This window comes from Perognathus longimembris, chromosome 1 (assembly GCF_023159225.1).
Source record: "Perognathus longimembris pacificus isolate PPM17 chromosome 1, ASM2315922v1, whole genome shotgun sequence".
In the NCBI taxonomy this organism is placed as follows: Eukaryota; Metazoa; Chordata; class Mammalia; order Rodentia; family Heteromyidae; genus Perognathus; species Perognathus longimembris.
Window position 1 is genome coordinate 98941898 of NC_063161.1, and position 22642 is coordinate 98964539.

The window sequence follows — 22642 nt, forward strand, 5'->3', positions numbered from 1 at the left end:
TGGTTTACAAACGGTGGCCATTTTTAGCCTTTAGATTATATGTTGCATTAAATAAGAATAAACAAAGGAGGAGCCACAGGTCTCCAGCTGGGCCTAGGGTTACACTGAATCTCTGCCTTCTTTGGAAAATTCTCGAGCTGTAGCTCAGATGATGCCAGAGAGCCTTTTTGGGGTTGCAGAAAGAGGGAGGGAAGGGAGTAAAGCAGAATGAGGGAACATGGACTGCTTTTCTCCATTCCCGGAATTAACAGATTTACAGCCAAGTCTCTAGGTCAGCATTTCATGTGTCTAAAAAAAGAGAGAGAGAGTGTGTAGTTTGTTGAAAAACTAGAAGAGGGCTTGGAGAGGTCTGTTTTTTACTTCTTTTTGTTGTTGTCATGCAGATCCTTGCTAGCAGGTTTTTTGGTGGTAGTTTTGTTTTTTGCTGTCTCACTGACATGTACTGTCCCGGAACTAAACCTCGGTGGCCAGCAGGCTGTTAGTTGGTCAGGAAATTCCAAACGGGTATAAATAAATTCTCAGCAACAGCTCCTGGGCTGGATGCCTGCTCTTGTGTCTAGTCCCTTTAATGTGGAGAGAAGTATGCCTGAGACTTGACTTCCTGCTTGCTGACAATCACAGTTATTTCGTTTTAGGGTGGATAAGTAATAATATTGAAAGGAAAAGAGAGAGAGAGAGAGAGAGAGAGAGAGAGAGAGAGAGAGAGAACGTGTCCTTTGGGTGGAGGCTGGTGAAAAGTCAAGCTCCATATGGGATGAAAAATATTTACTTCTGTTACAGGCTGGAAAGAATAACTCAGGGCTTGATTTTTTATTCAGTGAAGTTTTCAGCTTTGGCTCAGGCTTTCACATAAAGATGTCATTGGAGTGAGTGCAAGTTTGAATTGGGAAGTTTTATGTGCTTTTACTTAAGTTCCAGATTCCCCTTACTTCATGGCTGGATTTTCTCTGTTCATTTGTTTTCAGCTCTATTTTCCTAATAGGGAGTTGTTTATTGTGATTAAGACTGGTTTAGTTGTTTTTTTTTTAATAGAGACACTATAAAATGAAAGAAGGGCTGGAATTCATGCAAATACTGCAGCTTTTACCACTCTTCTCCCAAAATCCTGTATAGGTTTTGTTTTTTTTTTTAAGCTTCCCTCCCCCCTCCTCCTTCCCTGTCCTCTCTGCTTTATCTTTATCTTTTCCATTCCTTTCTCTCCCCCCCCCCACCCCACCCGCCCTTTCCTTTTATTCCTTTCGGTGCTGAGATGGAGCCCAGGGTATTTGCACATGTTCGGCTGGGGTTCAGCACTGAGTCCCATTCCCCATCCTTACAAAAGCTTTTTGTAACAAAGTCTTAACTTGGATACCTTTTCTGCTTTTCACAAAATTAACTTCACAACTGCCATGTTTCTGTTGTGCTTAGAGCAGCATGTCATCGCAGAAAACTTGCAGCCCAGCAGCTAGTCCCTGTGCTGGCGCTCTCCTGTGCATGTGAGATGGATGTGTCTGTATTTCAACAGTGATTCCCGGGTGGTCACTGGTCATTTAGAAGCAGTGTGCACTATAAAGCAAACCCCGGGGTCCCTTTCTTGGCAGGTTTTGGATGAAGAACTGTTGTACTGTGTGGTTGGTACTGCGTACTGGAGAGCAGCACTAGGTGCCACCCAGCCTCCCCAGCCTCCCTGTCCAGCAGCCCTTGAGAAGACCTAAGGCCATCGCAGTCCCAGTAACAGTGGCTGCTCCACACTTCCTTCCCTCTTACTCTTGCCTGCTACTTGGTTTCTGGCCTCTTAAGTCATGTCTAGAGAGAACAGATGACACTGCCAAAGGGATGCTGTATTGGAGATGGCTCAATCCTGCCATGTAGGAGGCAGCTAGAAAAGTGAGGCTGAATCATACTTACAGAGAGGAGGGTCATGGGCTCTGCCTTCTATCTTTACTCACACACAGCATGGCGTGCTGTGAAATCTCGTGTTCAAGTGTCATGTTGAACTCATACCCTGGGCACTATCCCAGAGTTCTCTTTTTCTGAAGGCTAATGTTCTACGACTTTGAGTTACAGCGCCACTTCCGCTTTTTTGAGTGGTTAGTTGGAGATAAGAGTCTCATGTGGACTTTTCTGCCTGAGCTGGCTTTGAACCTTGATCCTTAGATCTCAGCCTCCTGAGTAGCTAGGATTATAGGCATGAGCCACCAGCACCCAGCGCTGACCCTCTTTTTACTGTTTTACACAGTAATAGGCCCCAGACATTGCTGTCCATGGCCCACAACAATACAGTGATGCAGATACTACTACTGCCCCAGTTCGATAGTTAGAATTAAATCGAACTTGCCAGTGGCTAGAAAGCAGTTGAGGCAGTCTGACCCTAGATGTTCTTAATCCCTGCATCTCTTCCTATACCACACTGATTCATCAGTACCTGTCTCCATCTGAGATGTTTTCTTCTATCAGCTATGAAACATGCAGGGTGCAAAATACCATGCTAGGCAGGATTGGGTACAAAAATAAACACCACCTCAAACCCCTTACAATCAGGGGCTGGGAATATGGCCTAGTGGTAAATTGCTTGCCTTGTATACATGAAACCCTGGGTTCTGTTCCTCAGTACCTCATATATAGGAAAAGCCAGAAGTGGTGCTGTGGCTCAAGTGGTAGAGTGCTAGCCTTGGGCAAAAAGAAGCCAAGGACAGTGCTCAGGCCCTAAGTTCAAGCCCCAGGACTGGCCACAAAAAACCAAAACCCCTGATTAGAAAATCAGGGGAGAGACAGGATGAGCATGTGTCTGCTGATTGTAACACAGGCCAGTCTGCATAGGCATAGGTGCTTAGAGCAGGGGATAGAAGAAAGGACAGTTCTTCCCAGGACAGAGTTACAGGTGTAAGTGAGGTTTTACAAAGGTTGCATTGGTCCTGGGCTCTTAAGACAACACTTCTGATTCTGACACTTGGGACAACCAGGTGAAATGTGAGCTGGGTGGAGGGAACAGACTGAGCTAGGGCAGCTAGCTGTGAAAGTTGCTTGGTATGTTGAGGTTTAGGGTGGGGGCTGAATTGAGTGTCTAATTTAGGTTTTATGGAACTCTGGCTATCAATCTGAAAGATAATAGAGAGAGGAAGAAAAATTCCAGAAATACTTCAAGGCAAGATAAAATTCATCAAATAATATACAATATAGGAAAGCATAGATATCTACTCCTGTAAAAGGGCTGCTTAATTTGCAAAATGAGCTCCTAGATGGCATACTTAAGACAGAGTACAAAGAGGATGGAAGAAGGAAGGAAGAAGTGTATGGAGGAAAAGAGAAGGAAGGAAGGAATTTAAGTGTGATAAAGTAACTTCTAACTCACTGAAAATTTGCTAAAGAACTCTCCCAGCCCCATCACCCAAATTCAGATTCCCCTGTAGTTAATCTTGACTGCACCATGCCTTCTCCTCCTACATGTTTGAGTGTGTATATACACATGTTGTCGTGTGCAGCTGTCATGTCTTTTTTTTAAACATAAAACCATTTTGTGCTCTTTCTTGTATACCTTACATAGTATTTTTTGCCAGTCCTGGGGCTTGGACTCAGGGCTTGAGCACTGTCCCCGGCTTCATTTTGCTCAAAGCCAGCTCTCTACCTCTTGAGCCACAGCACCACTTCTGGCTTTTTCTGTTTATGTGGTGCTGAAGAATCGAACCCAGGGCTTCGTGCATGCCAGGCAAGCACTCTACCCCTAAGCCCCATTCTCAGCCCAACTTACATAGCTTTAAAGAGAGAACCCTTTTGTTCTTTAGGAAATTTTTCAAGTAAGGGCCATCAATGCTATTAGACTTGGCTGAATGCATGATGCTTTGCCCTTCGTGATGCCTTTCACAAGGCCATAATGAGGCATGATGTCACTGAAGAATGAGTAGCCTTCCCCTTTGTGAAAGTATGTTAAGCCACCATAGTAGCCTGATCTTTGACAGGAAAGTAGTCTCTTCACTGGCTTTAGCATCCATGACAATTCCTGCCCCATTGGCCACTGTTGGGATGGTCATTGCCACTTGGCAGCTCTCTGCTGCCATAGTTATTCCATAGTCATTAGCTGCCATTCAACTGTACTTACATAGTATAGCATATGGGCCCACAGATTCCTAGCTTATTCACTTAGTCTGTTTTTTTATCATTAATTATGTTATTCTGATGCTCACATGATCCAAGCTTTGACCAATGAGAATATAAAACTGTTTGTAAGCCGGGCACTAGTGGTTCATGCCTATAATCCTAGCTACTTAGGAGACTGAGATCTGAGGATTGCAGTTAGAAGCCAGCCTGAGAAGGAAAGCCTTAAGAGTCTTTATTTCCAATTAACTAACAAAACCCCAGAATTGGAGCTGTGGCTCTCAAGTGGTAGAGTGCTTTTCTTGAGCACAAAAGCTCAGGAAGAATGCCCAGGCCCGGAGTTCAAGCCCTAGGACCTAGGTTAGTTAAAGGGTTTCTTGTTCTTTCTGACCAGCCTGGGCCACAGTCCTCTTACTTGGACTTCCCTATGTCACTGGGAAGGGCAGGCACGTGCCACCATGCCCAGCCACTGCTTGAGATGCAATCTCCTAGACTTTTTTCCCCCTGAGTTGGCTTTGAACCTCAATCCCCTGATATCTATCTCCCAAATATCTAGGATTATGATCTTGAGCCACTATATTTGGCTACAAAACAGTTTCTGAGCAAATCAGACCATTGACACTGTCTCCTTAAGTCTCATCTGGGGGTGTGCTGGAAATGGAGAAGAACCACTGACTCATAGTGGGTTAGCACTTCAGGCCGTGTGAGTCACCTGAGCAGAGAAGAGATGGTAACCTTCAGGGTTAGAGGGGAGCCAGCCCAAAATTCTGCTTTCAAACACCATCTAGTAGGTAGAAGTTTGAGGTATCTAGGCTTAAGTACTCCAAGACTCCATTCTGAGCTTTCTCCATCAAGCCCCTACTCAGGCATGCTGAAGCATGGGAAGGGCTGGAAATAGCACTGCAGTCTTTTCTCCCTCCTCTACAGAGATCCCTGCTGTACCCATCCCAGAGTCCCACAATGTATAGCGAGTCTGCATTCCATGTTTCAAAGCACTAAATCAGAGCCCAGATTCCAACTGTCCTCAGCTTTCCTTCTGACATCACTCATACCACGTTGTCCTCCCCAGATTCACTGGATTGTACTTTCATGGCCTCCAGGAAAGGAAATCCTATCATTTTTCCCTACAGTGAGTCATCATCTTCTTAGAGAAAAATATTTTCCTTTTTAGTTAGCAGAACAAGGTAAAAGAGTGCTAGAGGACAAGTCCAAAGCTGGTCCTATGATCCTGGTCTCCAGCAAAGCACTGGAGGATGGGATGGAGGAAACAGGACAAGCCAGCTAGCCCAGATGTAGGAAGTATATGAGTTCAGGAGGTCTAATACCAAGGCATGCACTTAGCATCCAGTTGAGTAGGTAAGAGGTAAAACACCTTCAAAGAGACTTGTGATTCGAAGAAACAAGGAAATAATGGAAACAACAAACATGCAAACAATCCATGATTTAAAGAAACAAAACCTAGGGCTGGGAATATGGCCTAGTGGTAAAGTGCTCACCTCATATACATGAAGCCCTGGGTTCAATTCCTCAGCACCACATTTATAGAAAAAAGCTGGAAGTGGCACTGTGGCTCAAGTGGCAGAGTGCTAACCTTGAGCAAAAAGAAGCCAGGGACAGTGCTCAGGCCCTGAGTCCATGCCCCAGGACTGGCAACAAAAACAAAACTAATAAACCTTAGCACTGAAAAAAATGTTTTTTATATATGCCTACCTGATCTAGAGAAGGGAAAGAAAAACGAGGGTGTAAGATATCACAAGAAATGTACTCACTGCCTCATTATGTAACTGTACCCCTTTGCACAACACCTTGTCAATAAAATTTAATTTAAAAAATAAATAAAAATTATAAAAAAACAAAAAACCTAGTGGAGGATTCAAAAGAGAATTTTAAATTTTAGTATATACCCCAGCATCTAGCCAGAGCAACCTTATGAAAATGTAACCATTTCCTTATCTTCCTTTTCTTTTTGTCTATTGTCTATTTTGTCTTTTGTCTATTTTCTTTTTGTCTGGGCCTGGACATTGTCCCTGAGCTCTTTCAATCAAGGCTAGTACTCTACCATTTTGAGCCACAGGTGGATTTCCAGTTTTCCAGTAGCCTAATTGGACATAAGAGTCTTACAGGTTTTCCTGCCCTGGCTGGCTTTGAACCATGATCCTCAAATGTCAGCCTCCTGAGTAGCTACAATTATAGGCATAGGTCACCAGCACCCTGCTCTTTCCTTCTTTAGAGAGAAGCATTTCAGTAGCTTCCCAATGTACCTATGAACTAAAAAAATAAAATCCAGGCTCACAGCACCTTGCAGAATTGCAGCTCCTCCCTCTTTCTGCCATACTCTAGGTTTGTAAAGTCCCCATCAGTCCCCAAAATGGCAGGTTCTGCCCATGCTGGGTCATTTGCCTACTATTTCTCTTGTTTAGTCTCCTTTTATCCAAGCCCTACAGTATGCACAGTGAGCCCCTCAAATATGGCTCCTAAAGAATGCTCCCTATCTCTTACCCAGTAAATAAAATAGTAAGTCCTAAGCCAGGAATTGGTGGCTCACCTATAATCCTAACTCAGGAGGCTGAGATCTGAGGATCATGAATTGAAACCAGCCTGGGCAACAAAGTCTGAGAGACTCTTATCTCTCTTAACCTCCTAAAAACCAAAAGAGTAGGTCTGTGGCTCATAGTGGTAGACCACCAGTCTTGAGCAAAAAACAAAACAAAACAAAACAAAAACTCAGGGACAGTGCACAAGCCCTGAGTTCAAGCCCTACAATCAAAAATAGTAATAATAAGTCTGCTAGCAAATACAAGAGCAAGAGAAAATTCTCAGCTGCCACCTGCATTTTTATGACAGAATGAGGAGTAGAATGATCAGGTAACTCAGGTGACTGTTGTAGGTTCCCTAACATGAACTGCATTCCTCACTGCTTTGACCCAGGGTGTGTTGCTCCTTGGATCTAGAAGAGCTTAAACCTAAGAGCTTAAATCTAAGTCTTCCAGAGAGACTTCCCGTTGAACCTGTTCAGGTGGCAGTCCTGTTTGAATGTCACACTTCCGCTTCCTGGAGAAGTTGAATTGCTGACACAAATTCACTTTCAAAGGCTGAATAATTGGCCCCCTGAGATCTCGCCTCTCCTGAGTTCATCCTGTTGGATTTCTTTTATGTTCCTAGGCCTAAGCTGACCAGAGACTTCCTGACTGCTTACAGCAGCAGGGTGCTCACTGCTCTGTGCCCTTCAGAGCTGTGGGAGTCTGTGACAAAGACTGCTCTGGGATGGACTCCATTCTTCAGGCGAGGCCTCCTGTGCTTCCTGTGCGAGGGACAATGTATTCATGAGAATTTGAGAAGTCCTTCAGTTTCACTAGTGAGGGGGAATATTTGGTGAAGAAAAGCATGTGACCTGAGCATGAGGTTGTTACACACAGGGGCAATTATTCTTCATTAGGTCCTTAGAGATAATTGGGCCTAGAGCGTGCAGTAGGAAAACTGGAACAAAGAAGGCATGGTATTCCTACTTAGCAGATAGGTGCATTTACATGCCCAGACACAGGTGGGTGCTGATGGCTCATGCCTGTGATTCTAGCTGTTCAGGAGGCTGAGAGCTGAGAATCACAGTTCAAAGCCAGCCCTGCAGGAAAGTCCATGAGTGATGCACCTAAAGCCAGAAGTAGAGCTGTGGCTCAAGTGATAGAGTGCCAGCCATGAGCAGAAAAGAAAGCTATGAGAGAGCACCAAAGACTTGAGTTTATTCCTCAGTACATAGTGGAGTTTTAGTCACCCTGTCATTTGTGTGCTGTGTCCTGTTAAGGAACGGAAGGTGGGAAGATCTCAGCTCACGTGGCCAAACTCTCAACCACTATATATAATTTTATTGCTCTGTACATTCTCTTCAGCTAGGCTTTCCCAGCCTGGACAATGTTGATATTTGGGGCTGAAAAACTCTGTTGGTGGCAGGAGGGCCTAGGTGTTCTAGAATTTAATAGCACTCACTTCTACTTACAAGACTTTCTTCACCCATCAGACCCTTCCCTCCCAGTAATAACAACCACAAATATTTACAGTTCACATGCTACCTGAGAGCAAACCTGCTCTCAGATTAGTGCTCCCACCCTAGTTTTCTACTCTCTAAGCTTCCCTTTCCTGGTGAGTACATTCATCCTTATGTCTTCCCAAACCAAATATAATTTGGACAGCAGGGTTAGTTTCCTTGAGAAACTCAAGTCATGTAATAAGACATTATGAGTCTAGATGAAATGATTTTTTTGAAATGCCAGTATCTCTATTTTACTTGATGCAGAAGAATTGCCAGGAAGTTCCACACCATTCCTGTGTCTGTACATAGGTGCCCTCTGACAGGGCACTAAGCTTGACAGAAGGTAAATACATAAATAAGAGGCAGTGTTGGCATCTGTTGGTTGGCATCAGCTCTGTCTTTGAATGCAGGGGAATTTGGTAAGGACTTGGGGAGTTGTTTCTCGCTGATGTTGTCAGATGGGTCTACACATCGTAGACTGGACACACTGGATTAGAGACAGGGAGAGGAAGAAGGACCCCACCACACTTTGGGTTCTGAGAGGAAGTCAGTGGAGAGAGGATGCAGCCCAGAGTGCAGGCCGCTTTGGGTCCTGGACATGCTGGTATGAGTTCTGGTAACACCACCTCCTCTGTTGCCCTGGGCTTCCCTTCTGCTTTGCATGTCCTGTTTATTTTTCCATGTTCCCATCTGTGCTAGATGGAGATTATAACAGACCACACTGTGCCCCCCCCCCGTTCTTATAACTAAGAGAAGATATATGGATGATAGATATTGGTGATGCTTTTACTTTTAATGTGGCTTGTAAGTTGAACATTAAGTACTTAAAAAAAAATTTGTCTACCCTGACAAAACTGGTCCTGTGAATTTCCATCTTGGCCTACTTAGTCTAATCCATACACAGTTGTCAAGAACGTGTTTGTTGATGCCTCTGAGACCCCAGGCTTTCCTACTGAGCAACATTAGGATGATTAAGAAGACTGGGGTGCCCCACTCCAGGCCCCAAGAGGGGTCCTCTCTGTACTCATTCCCTCACCTGTCCATCATCTGCACTGCTACCTGCCTGTCTTTCCTTCTCACTGGCATCATTTACCTGCTCTTCAAACCTTGGTTCCGGGGCATTGTATTCTGTTCTGGTCACTTCTTGGCATATTGTCTCAGTGATCTGGTAATATGACTGACCTTTGTGACTGACCTCACTCCTGTTATGTTGGCATGTGACTCCTAGCAGGACTATAATATTTGATTGCTTGTCAATAAAATTCTTCTCCTACTCGTTCCACAGAATAAGATCTTTCTAGCCAGTGAAGTTTTCAATAAGTATTATGTAATGAAGGGAGAGGTGGTACCAGGCCGAGTGTGTTTCTAGATATTCAGAAAATTCTCATAAACCCCAGGGCAGCCCTCCAGCTCCCAGGGTCTGGCTGGAATCTGGCCCTTGCAGGATTCCAGATCCAGACACTGCCAGGGGTTTTTGGCTGTGTGAAAGCAGGCATAGTTCTGTTAGTCCAAACAGGCTTGAAAAGTTAAGATTGTCTTTGTAACCCACTTAAGACTTTAAGAAAAACAAAACCGATTGGGTTCTGTTGTTGTTGTTTGTGGGGCTTGAACTCAGGGCCTTGGCACTTGTCCCTGAGCTCTCTTTTTGCTCAAGGCTGGCACTCTACTACTTTGAGCCACAGCTCCACTTCCAGTTTTCTGATGGTTAATTGGAGGTAAGAGTCTCATGAACTTTTCAGCCTGAGCTGGCTTTGAATGGTGATCCTCAGATCTCAGCTTCCTGAGTAACTAGGATTATAGGCATGATCCACCAGCACCCAGATCAAATTATTGGTTTTATACTTCCTTATTCTTGCATTCAATTATTTTTATAATAAAAATGTATTGTAATACCTCCTCAGTTATCAGACAGCATTTTTCTTCACTCTTTTTTTTTAAGTTATAATCTCAGTCTGGGGACGATAAGGCATGCTCGAAAGTTCCCTGTCATGTATTGTTTTGTTTTGTTTTGTTTTTTGCCGGTCCTGGGGCTTGAACTCAGGACCTGAGCACTGTCCCTGGCTTCTTTTTGCTCAAGCACTCTATCACTTGAGCCACAGCGCCACTTCTGGCTTTTTCTATATATGTGGTGCTGAGGAATTGAACCCAGGGCTTCATGTATATGAGGCAAGTACTCTTGCCACTAGGCCATATTCCCAGCCCCTCCCCCACCGCCCGTCATGTATACAGGCGTCCATGAAGCTCTTCAGGAGTAACATAGCTGCTCTGATCCACAAAGCCCCTCTGGAATCCAAGTTCTTACTAGTCCATTGTTCCTCGGTCCCAAGGTATGAATGAACTCATGGCCCAAGGTAGCAGCTAGTTTCAGCCATTCCATCTGAATTCTAGATAGTAGGATAGAGGAAAGAACAAAGAAGGGAGTTCAAAACACTATTCCTGTGTGTTTGAAGGGAGATTCCAGAGGGTTGGAACATGACATTTCTGTTTATCTCCATACTCATACTAGCAATAAAGAAGAGTAGGGAAATATGAGAAAATGGGAGAATGCATACCAAAGAGTACCTAGCTACATTTGCTATGGCTGCCTGCTTTCATGCCACACCCACTGAGCTTCATCCATGTTTATTTCACTACATTCATTTTGTTCTGTGAATAGTGACTTAGTGACTTCTTAAGATAGTTTTTAAAAAATGTGATGTAAATGCCGGGAAATGGAAATGTGGAGTTTTTTCTCTGTTGCTCTTTTTGTTTTGTTTTCTTTTTTTTTTTTTTTTCATCTTGTTTGTCTTTGGGAGGGTAAGGAGGGGCACAGAAATGGAGAGACAAAAGATGAACGAATGCAGTGATATGCACAGGACACTATGTTGAAGATGAACTTTACAACTTGTTGGCGGGGAGAGGGAATAATAAGGAGGGAGTAAGAGAAGGGGTGGCTTCACCCAAAAAAGAAATGTGCTTTTTACCTGATTTATGTAACTGCAATTCCTCTGTACATCACCTTTACAATAACAATAAAAAGTAATGTCGTTCATTTTCCACATAGTGTATTCTGAATACCATGACTGCATTTGTCCACCTTTCCTCCCTCATTTCTGTGTCCCCCTCTCTTGCCCATCCAAAAAAGAAACAAGAAAAATAAAACACCACCTCCAATAATAAATGTGATGTAAACATTTATTAAATGGGAAGAACAAACTAAAATTTACAACTCCACCCTAATATTTCATGAATAGTAACTATCTTTGAGACATTATAATTGTTTTCAAAGTTTATACATTATATATTCAGTAATATACTCTTTCAGTGAAGAAGTTTAAACATGTGCCTGTTCCCACATCTTATTAAGTGGTATGGGGTTGAGAAAGGAGAGCAGTGAAGGAATGATTCTGGAATCATTGGTACTATAGCTAACTGTGATTGACAACCTTGAGAATATATCTGGGCTTCTCCATTGTTAGAGAAAGAAGCATGGATTCCAAGTCTTTCAGGTTGCCTGGGTTAAGCTTGATTACTGGAAAGTAATCAGGTTAATCAAGTTAAATTCTAACTTTTGGTGTCCACAGGGAAAAGTCCAAAGTTTATCTGAGGATGGCTCAGCATGACCCCGGCCTTTGGTGATTTCTACTCATTGAACTTGAGAAACAGCCAAGAATGGGCCAGTTCTGTGTGACTGGAGTTGTACAGTGTTCTGTTGTGTTGAGAATCAGCTCACTCACCTTTTTTCCTGCTTGCAATTTCCTGTCAAAAAAAAATAGCTCTGTGAAGGAAGCAAGTCAGAACTTCATAGGAGACATTTTCTTTGTTCTATGGCCTATGACTTAAAAAGAATTTTTTTACAAGTATGTACTACTTCGCACTTAGAGAGGGGTTTGCTTTATTAATTCTCTCTAGGGCTCTTTTTCGTCAGTGGGGGCCTACTGTGGGCCATGTGAGGGTTGACTGTTGGTTACCTGGTAGGCACTGCAGAGAAGGTTCTGGAGCCCAGGAGAACAGTGGCTGATTGTAGGCCTGCCCTTCCTCAGGTGACAGGAGCTGAGGCGCTGGCTCTGAGCTTCAGAACACAGCTTCTTTTCATGCTCAAATGGCCAGCAGGGCAAGACAGAGCGCCTCTGTGGAGATGATGCGCACATTGCTGGCTTTATTTGCATTCCTGGCAAAAACTAGAGTGAAGGGCACACTTTTTTTTTTTCAGAAGTCGCCTGGCCTGGCTTCCTGTTCACAGCAAGAAAGCAGGGAATGCTGGACAGCTGAGCAGGCTGGGGGGCGGGGGGGGGGGGGGGGGAGGTGGAGGGAGGGGAGCTACGGCGAGCCTTCATTGGTGAGAACTCAGCCTATGGCATTGTGCGGGGCCGGCCCAGGGTACGTGAACATTGACAGGCTTTTCCTTATGGGGTGAGAACCGGGGTGTCCCAGGCAGGATCTACTGGACAGGACACACTGCATATGGTAGGAAAAGAAGCCCCGGGGAGTCAAGGATGTGGGATCCCCGATTCTGCACTCCAGCCAGCCAGCCGGTAAGATGTTCCTGCTCTTTCTTTGCTTAGGGACTGTCAGACAGCCCTGCAAACAGGTCTGGCCACATATTTTGAGTGAGCGTGCTCCCCATGTGGAGTTGGAAGTGAACACAGGGACAGAGCGTGGAAAGTCACATTCTATCAGTCTGAGCACACGTTTCTGAGCACGAGGGTCTGGACGGGCTCAGGCTGAAGTTAGACTTTTGGTGCAGACTTTCCTTTGAATAGAATTTGCTGCCTGCCTGCTTTAGAATGGAAAGCTCCTGCCTACCTTGTAGCCGCTCCTACCGTCCAATATGGTTTTATTGTTGTTCATGTTTTGCACTGGGAACCTGTGTGTGTGTGTGTGTGTGTGTGTGTGCATGTGTGCGTATGTGTGTGTGTATTGTCCGTCCAGTAGACTAGGCAAGTGTTCTACCACTGAGCGGCAATCCCCTTTTCCCTTTTAACTTGAGAAGCAAAGAATATGTGCCCTCACTTTTCCTCTGTTTGTTCATCTCCCTGGTACTTTTTGAGATTCAAAAGATAGAGGCAAAAGCCCTGTGCTATCCATCAGCTGTAATGTTAGCAGTGGTGGAGAGGCTTGGGGGGCGGGGTAGTTACCCATCCAGGGGCACAGGACAGATGGCTTACATTTTTGCTCCCTGCTTTGAGGCAGAGCTTGTTAGTGTGGCTCTAGGAAAACACATTACCTAATCCGATAATTTAAACAAACTGAAATAGCTTTGCTTTTAAATTTGAAATGCATAGCTCAGGTCAGCAGCAGCAAGTCCTGTGCTTTGAAAGGTTCCTGTGTTTCTTTCTTTTTTTTTTTTTTTTTAATGTTTGGTTTAGCCAGAAGTAGCCTTTACTGAAGGCCACATGATCTGTGGTTGGAGTACAGCTTTGCCTTTGCTTTTTCATCTGTGTAGATGGATCATAACCAGGTGTTTCTTGAAATAGTGGCTGTTCTGTTAAGAAGACTAAAACAAAGCAGAGTGGAGAAAACTTTCCTTTATTGGTTGTTGTTGTTGTTTTATTTGTTTGTATGTGTCTCTCGGTCTGTCTGTCTGCCTGCATGTGTGTATGTATGTGCGTGTGTGCCTGTCTTTCTTCTATTTGTCCTGGGGCTTCAACTCAGGGCCTGAATGCTCCTCCTGAGCTTTTTAGCTCAAGGGTAGCACCTTACCACTTGAGCCACAGCTCCACTTCTAGTTCTTCTTTTGGTGGTTAACTAGAATTAAGAGTCTCACAAAATTTCTTGCCCTGGCTGCCTTAGAGCTGCTATTTTCAGATCTCAGCCTCCTGAGTAGCTAGGATTACAAATATGAGCCACCAGCTCTCATCTTAGAGACTATAGAGTACAAATGAGATAGTCCATGTGACAATGCTTAGAAGCTGTGTGTGTGTGTGTGTGTGTGTGTGTGAGAGAGAGAGAGAGAGTGCATGTGTGTAGAACTGGGGTTTAAACTCGGGCCTTTGCTGTACCACCAGTACTCCACCACTTGAACCAGACCTCTAGTCTGGCATTATACTGGTTAACTGAAGATGAAGTCTCTTGGACTTTCTTGCCCAGGCTCACTTCAAACCTCATTCCTCCAGACAGGTCTCAACCTTTTTTTTTTTTTTTTTTTGGCCAGTCCTGGGCCTTGGACTCAGGGCCCGAGCACCGTTCCTGGCTTCTTCCCGCTCAAGGCTAGCACTCTGCCACTTGAGCCACAGCACCGCTTCTGGCCGTTTTCTGTATATGTGGTGCTGGGGAATCGAACCTAGGGCCTCGTGTATCCGAGGCAGGCACTCTTGCCACTAGGCTATATCCCCAGCCCGAGGTCTCAACCTTTTTAATAGCCGGGATTGCAGAGGGTTGATACAGGTACCTGGATCTCTTAAGCCTTATTAAATGCATTCTATTAAATATATTTAGGAAGGACTTACCATGAATTTGGCTCTTAAAATCATTCTCATTACATTATTTAACCTTGTGAATCAAATTCTTATACCCCCATTTTTTAAGGGAAATCTGAAAGTTCAGAGAAGTCTGTTAAGTTACCAGCTAAGTTATAGATCTAAGATTAAAACATAGATCTGTCACTCTTAAAACTTTACCAGCTGGCTGTGCTGCAACATATACAATTAGTTCTCACCAAAATGCATAATGCATAGCCAGGTACCATTGGGTCACACCTATAATCCTAGCTAGTCAGGAAGCTGATATCTGAGGATTGAGGTTCAAAGCCATCCTGGGGGCAGAAAAGAAATCCATAGAGACTCTTACCTCTGATTAGTAACTGTGGTGTGTGGCTCAAGTGGTAGAACATCAGCTATGAGCAAAAAAAAAAAAAAAAAAAATTCTAGCAAAAGCTCAGTGCCCTGAGTCCATCCCCCATACATACTGACATTCAAAATAAAAGGCACATAATACATGGAAAGGTAATATCCTTTTCTCTCTTTTAGAAAAAGCAGATGTTCTGAATGGAGACCATGAAAAGGAACAGAAGGACCCTTACTGTGTGGAAACCCCCTATGGTTATCAGCTAGACTTGGATTTTGTCAAATACGTGGATGACATACAGAAGGGCAACACCATCAGGAAAGTGAACATCCAGAAAAGGCGGAAGCCGCCTGTGCCATGCCCAGATTCCAGGACCGCATCAGGCCAGCGGGGCTTATGGACTTCCACCGAATCTCTTTCATCCTCCAACAGTGATGACAACAAACAGAGTCCCAACTTTCTCCTAGCCAGAAGCCACGTGACCTCAACCCCCATCCCAAGGCCACCTGCCCCTTTAGAGACCTCACCCACTTTCCTTACCATCCCAGAAAGCCGCCAGCTGCCCCCACCCTCCCCTCAGCTCCCCAGGCACAACCTTCATGTCACCAAGACCCTGATGGAGACCCGGAGAAGACTGGAACAGGAGAGAGTCACCATGCAGATGACACCGGGTGAGTTCCGAAGACCCCGGCTGGCTAGTTTTGGAGGCATGGGCTCCACCAGCTCTCTCCCCTCTTTTATGGGTTCTGGAAGCCACAATCCTGCCATGCAGCTTCAGAACGGATACCAAGGCAATGGGGATTATGGCAGCTATGCCCCAGCGGCTGCCACCACCTCCTCTATGGGGAGTTCCATCCGCCACAGCCCACTGAGCTCAGGGATCTCCACCCCAGTGACCAACGTGAGTCCCATGCACCTGCAGCACATCCGGGAGCAGATGGCCATTGCCCTGAAACGCCTGAAGGAGCTGGAAGAGCAGGTGCGCACCATCCCAGTGCTCCAAGTCAAGATCTCGGTCTTGCAAGAGGAGAAGCGACAGTTGACCTCGCAGCTGAAATCACAGAGGGCCAGCTCCCCGAACAATGCCTGTGGTGTGCGGAAACGTTCGTACAGTGCGGGGAATGCATCCCAGCTGCAGCTGCTGTCCCGGGCCAGGAGTGGTGGTGGGGAACTATACATTGACTATGAGGAGGAAGAGATGGAGAGTGTGGAGCAGAGCACTCAGAGGATCAAGGAGTTCCGGCAGCTCACAGCAGACATGCAGGCCCTGGAGCAGAAGATCCAGGACAGCAGCTGTGAGGCCTCTGTAGAACTCAGGGAGAACGGGCAGTGCCTGCCTCAAGAGTGCCGGTCTGTGGCTGTGGGTGGTGATGAGAACATGCATGACACTATCGTGTACCATAGGGGTTCTAGATCCTGCAAGGATGCAGCGGTAGGAACAGTCACAGAGACGAGGAATTTGGGAGTCAGTGTCACAGAGGCCATGCTGGGAGTGACTACAGAAGCCGACAAGGAAATCGAGCTACAACAGCAGACCATCGAGGCCTTGAAGGAGAAGATCTACCGCCTGGAGGTACAGCTAAAAGAAACCACGCATGATCGGGAGATGACCAAACTCAAGCAGGAACTACAGGCTGCGGGATCCAGGAAAAAAGTAGATAAGGCCATGATGGCCCAGCCACTGGTCTTCAGCAAGCTGGTGGAGGCCACGGTGCAGACCAGAGACCAAGTGGTTGGTAGTCATGTGGACATGGTGGACACGTGTGTTGGAACCGCCATGCAGACAAGTAGCATAGGCATCTCTTGCCAGCCCGAGTGCAAGAGTCAAATGGTGGGGCCTGAGCTGCCCATGAATTGGTGGATTGTTAAGGAGAGGGAAGAAATGCATGACCGATGCACAGGGAGGTCGGTGGAGACCTGTGACCAGAGTGTGGGTGTGGAGATCAGCGTCTGCGAGACAGGCAGCAACACAGAGGCATCTGGCAGTGACCTGACATACCTCCAGACAAACTTGCACCTCAAGGATGTGCGGTCCATTGGCTGTGGAGATTGTTCTGTCAACGTGACTGTCTGTCCTCCCAAGGAGTACACCTCGCGCGGCGTGACCACGGAGGCCGTGGGCCAGGTGGAAACTGCTGTCATGGCCGTGCCTCATACCATGAGCCAGCACACCAGTACAGCTTTGGGCCAGGTGGACCAGTCCACCAGCACTTACCAGGCCACCCTCATAGACTCCTGCACCAACACGTTCCTCAGTACTTTGGACAAGCAGACCAGCACCCAGATAGTGGAGATGCGGACAGTGGCTGTAGGAGAAGGCCGAGTCAAAGACATCAACCCTTCCACCAAGACAAGGTCTGTGGGTGTTGGAACAATGTTTTCTGGCAGTTCTGAGTTGGACAGACCATTGACTGTGAAGACCAAAGAGTCAGGTGTAGGGCAGATAAGTATTCATGACAACTATCTGGTTGGCCTCAAAATGAGGAACATAGCATGTGGGTCACCACCACTGACAGTGGGGCCCACAGGCAGCCGGAGGAGCGTGGGTGTTGGGGATGAACCTATAGGGGAGCTCCTCCTGGAGGACCCCCAACCCCAGGTTGCATCTGGAATGATGACTGGCTTGGATCACTACATCGAGCAGGTGCAGAAGCTGCTGGCTGAGCAGCAGACACTGCTGGCTGCAAACTACAGTGAACTGGCAGAAGCTTTTGGGGAGCCTTACTCACAAATTGGCTCCCTCAACTCCCAGCTCATGAGCACCCTGTCATCCATCAACTCCGTCATGAAGTCTGGAAGCACTGAAGAGCTCAGGAACCCCGACTTCCAGAAAACCAGTCAGGGTAAAATCACAGGTAAGTGGTACCCCGAGGGACCTGGGAATGAAAAGTTGGATGAAGTTTCTTTTCTGGGTGCTGTAACTAGATTCCATAGACCGGGAAACTTACAAAGAATAAGGGCTTTTCCTAAGCTTTTGGTTGTGGAGGCTGACAAGTCCAAAGCATGGCCCTGGCATGCGGCGGGCCTTCTGACTCCATCATCACAAGGTGAGGGCATCAGGGGAGGAAGACAAAGCAGGCATAATGGTTGTACTCCTAGTGTAATGTTTATCCATCCATGCTCATTCAGGCAGAGGGATTCAGTGTGCAACCCATGAATGGGTCACAGGCCTGGGAACTTGGGGGCTAAGTGCCATCCTTGAGCTTTTTTTCCTCAAGGTTAGTGCTCTACCACTTGAACCCACAGCTTCAGTTCCAGTTTTTCTGATGGTTAACTGGAGATAGTTGTCTCAAGGACTCTCCTGCCCAATTGGCTTCTAACTGTGATCCTTAGGTCTCAGATTTCTGAGTAGTAGCTAAGATTATAGGCATGAGCCACCAGCACACAGTGGGTTGCCTTTTAAAGACCAAAGAATTGGCTGTAATTTTAGCTGCTCAGGAGGTCAATATCTGAGTTCAAAGCCAGCCTATGCAGAAAAGTTTGTGACACTCTTATCTCCAATTAACCAGCAAAAAGCCAGAAGTGGAGCCCAAGTGGCAGAGCACCAACCTGGAGTAAAAATGCTAAAGGACAAAGCCCAGACACTGTGTTCAAGCCCCAAATCCAGAAAAAATTAAAGTCTAATAAATATACAGGGTACTTATTACAGAATAAACCAAGTTAGAATGATATACAGACTGAAGCAAAATCTTAAGTAACTCTCATATGTCTGAAGTCTGCTTCCACATCCTTTTAAAAACCATGATGTCAGATGTTGAAGTCAAAATAAAATTCTTAAAAACCTCAAGACATTGAGGACCCAAGGGATCACAAAAGCATTTTCCTCCCAGCCTTCCTCCCTCCTTCCCAAACTGAGGTTTCTTATTTCACATTCTTGCCAGAAATATCCAGCACTGGCATAGTTTGCCTACGCCCCCCACCCCACCCCCAGCCCAGGCAGAGAGAGCAGGGTGAAAGTTTCATGTGGCTATATTGCGCAGCTCTAATCTTACAAATGAACACCTAGTTAATCAGCTAAAAGCCACAAAATCTACAAACATTCAGGAATGAAAGAATAAATATTTTTAGTGGCAGCCCCCCTCCTCCCGCCAGAGCACACAAGAGCAGCCTGAGCCTATGTCTGCCATTCACATTACATTTGTATTGTAGCCATGTTGCTCTAATAAGGGTAGAATTCATTTAGGAAGTCAACCCACAGTGTGGTGGTGTATGTAGGCTGCAAATTGAAGCAGCTTGATCTAGTAAGACAAGATTCCTAACACACACACTGGGAAGAATGAAGTGTGGCAGCATGCATGTCAGGTTCCAGTGCACACTTGACAATTCAGGATGTTGCTTTCCCATACAGCAGGACCCGGATCTTGACAAAAACGAGTTTCAGAGTACAAAAAGGTTTTCATTCACACACACAGACACACACACACACACACACACACACACACACACACACACACACATACCTGGGAACTTGGGTTTAATATCTCCCAAAGAGACTATAAATAATCAGTGTATAAACCTAAAGCTAAATTTAGACCCTGAAGTCAGACAGTCTGGTTGAGATTCTTTCTTGACCACTTAGGACAAGTTGTGTTTCCTTCTCTCTGAGATTCAGCCTGAAGTTTGGTGAGTCAGAGGACTAAAGCATTAGAGTCATCTGAAACACTGTGTCCATGCGTGGACCTGGTCAAGTCTGGTCAGCGCTGATTTTGTTGTTGTTTTTTGTTGTTGTTGTTTGAGTTTGTTTCATTTGTTTCTGTTGGTCCTGAGGCTCAGACTTTGGGCCTGGACACTGTCCTTGAGCTCCTTTTTGCTCCAGGCTGGTGCTCTACTACTTGAGCCACAGCTCTACTTCTGGCTTTTTCTGTGATTAGTTGGAGATAAGAGTATAAAGGAGGGCTGGGGATATGGCCGAGTGGCAAGAGTGCTTGCCTCGTATACATGAGGCCCTGGGTTCAATTCCCCAGCACCACATATACAGAAAATGGCCAGAAGTGGCGCTGTGGTTCAAGTGGCAGAGTGCTAGCCTTGAGCAAAAAGAAGCCAGGGACAGTGCTCAGGCCCTGAGTCCAAGCCCCAGGACTAGCAAAAAAAAAAAAAAAAAAAAAAAGAGTATAAAGGACTTTCCTCCCCCAGGCTGGCATCAAACTGCAATCTCATCCTCCTGAGTAGCTACAGATGATAGTCCTGAGCTACCAGGGCCTGGCTTGGCTAGCATTGCTCTTTGACTACTTCCTAAAAGGGAAATAGAGATGTCTAGCAGTCCTCAAAAATTTTGCAAAGAATCTTTGGGCTTTGGGTAGTGGTCCTGAGGTTTCAGCTCAGGGCCTTCCTTTTGCACTGCACTAACCTCCCTTTTTGACTATAGTCATTTGTTGAACAAGATTAAGGTCTTACGGCCCTATTTAAACCTACCACATAGTTGGAATAACAAATAAAAACTCAGTTCATTAATTCATCACACTCAATTCATTAATTGAGATGGAGTCTTCAGAACTTTTTTTTTTTTTTTTTTGCCAGTCCTGGGCCTTGGACTCAGGGCCTGAGCACTGTCCCTGGCTTCTTTTTGCTCAAGGCTAGCACTCTGCCACTTGAGTCACAGCGCCACTTCTGGCCATTTTCTGTATATGTGGTGCTGGGGAATCGAACCCAGGGCTTCATGTATACGAGGCAAGTGCTCTTGCCACTAGGCTATATCCCCAGCCCCTCTTCAGAACTTTTTGTCCAGGCCCGCCTTGAACCATGATCCTCGTGATCTCCATCTGTGTGTGTGTGTGTGTGTGTGTGTGTGTGTGTGTGTGTGTGTGCACGCGCATGCACGCGCACCAGGGGCTTGAACTCAGGGCATGGGCCTGTTGCTGTTCTCTTTTGCTCAAGGCTAGTGCACTAGTGCTTGAGCCACAGCCCCACTTCCAGCTTTTTGTGATTAATTATAGATAAGAGCATCTCAGACTTTGCTGCCCGGGCTGACTTTGAACCAAGATCCTCAGTTCTCAGCCTCCTGAAAAGCTAGGATTATAGGCATGAGCCACTGGTACCAGGCTTAGTCTTTTGTTTTTAATCCAAATCTTGATCTTTATAATTCTTAATAATTCCTATGGCCTCTCCCCATAGACAAATAATTATGCTTCCCTAACTAGTAATTTTATCAAGATAAAGAAAATGTTACAATTGAAAATGAGAAAACAAAGTAAATGTGAGATATTTTTCGGCCCAGTGTCATTCTGTCAGTGTTAAAGCTCAAAACAAAGTCCCTTGGTGCCCAGCCCAGAGTTCTGTTTATATTTCCTGGAGTTGAGAGTTCAGTTTGTGGACCGTATCACTTTTTAGTATGCTATACATTATTTTTAGCAGAGTCATAATGCCTAACATTCCAGTACAATGTATTAAAATTATAACAGGAGTATGTGCTCATAAATAAACAGTTCAGAGGAATGTGAAACATACATAGTTCAGGCCTCCCTCAGGGCTTGTGGAGTACTGGGCATTACAAGTATGCAGGTATATTTTCTTTTGTTTCTAGTCCTAAGCCTTAACTCAGGGCCTGGGCACTATCCCTGAGCTTTTGTGCTCAAGGATAGAGCTCTACTACTTGAGCCATAGCTCCACTTCTGCCTTTTTTGTTGCTTAATTGGAAATAAAGAGTCTCAGGAACTTCCTTCCTCAGTGGCTTCAAACTGTGATCCTCAGATCTCAGCCTCTAGAATAGCTAGGATTACAGTCATTAGCCACCAGTTCCCAGCTCCCAAGCTATATTTTCTTCTTCTAACCAAATGTGGATAATCTGTAGTCTACCTATGTACTTTTTTTGTTCATCGAAATAGTCTCCTTTTCCCACAGTTTTAAAGACAATAACATGGCTTTGATGTAGCCAGAATTTGGTGGTATCTAAACACATAATTCAAAGTCTTTTTCTAGCATTGGTAGCTCATGCCTGTAACCCTAGCTACTCAGGAGGCTGAGATCTGAGGACCAAGGTTAGAAGCCAGCCCAGGCAGGCAGGAAAGTCCATGAGACTCTTATCTCTAGCCAACATTAAAAAAGCCAGACATGGAGCTATGACTCAAGTGATAGAGCACTCTACCTTGAGAACAAAAGCTGCGGGATAGCACTCAGGCCCTAAATTCAAACCCCAGGACCAGCCTGTGAGTGTGTGTGTGTGCACACACACACACACACACACACACACACACACACACACAGAGTATTTTTCAATTCCCAGTAGGGTGAGTATTAATTTCTTTCTTTCTTTTTTTTTTTTTTTTTTGGCCAGTCCTGGGCCTTGGACTCAGGGCCTGAGCACCGTCCCTGGCTTCTTCCCGCTCTGCCACCTGAGCCACAGCACCCCTTCTGGCCGTTTTCCATATATGTGGTGCTAGGGAATCGAACCGAGAGCTTCATGTGTAGGAGGCAAGCACTCTTGCCACTAGGCCATATTCCCAGCCCAAGTATTAATTTCTTTCATGGAATTAAAGTATTCAGAAGAAACAAATTTTGAACTCATACCCTCTTGCCTCAACTAGGATTTCAAGCCTGGTCTACTACACTTGACTAAGAGGAAGTAAGTTTCTGTTGCACCAAAAACTTTAGGAAGTAATATTTATTTTTCCTGTAAACGGATTGGGTGATTTTCATCTGAGAAGTGAATAGATTTTTTGGGGGAATCCCTCTCCTTTTTCCCTCTAGAAATGGGGGGGGGGTGAGGTTGTAGACAAATGACTTGTCCTTGCAAACACTCTAAGAAGATGCAACTGTCTCTAATCAAATACAAACAGAACTTAATTG

The 22642-nt window shown here is 45.4% G+C and overlaps 1 protein-coding gene across 6 annotated transcripts in view; it reads left to right on the plus strand.

Annotated features, from left to right (window-relative positions):
- The window catches only part of Kank1 (KN motif and ankyrin repeat domains 1), a 188118-nt gene that overhangs the window by 148367 nt on the left and 17109 nt on the right, over positions 1 to 22642 (plus strand). For all 6 annotated transcript variants that reach the window (XM_048333033.1, XM_048333023.1, XM_048333041.1 and 3 more), the window contains one exon: positions 15043 to 17715. In XM_048333033.1, coding sequence (XP_048188990.1) covers positions 15043 to 17715 — 2673 coding nt within the window. The remainder of the gene's footprint in view (positions 1 to 15042; positions 17716 to 22642) is intronic.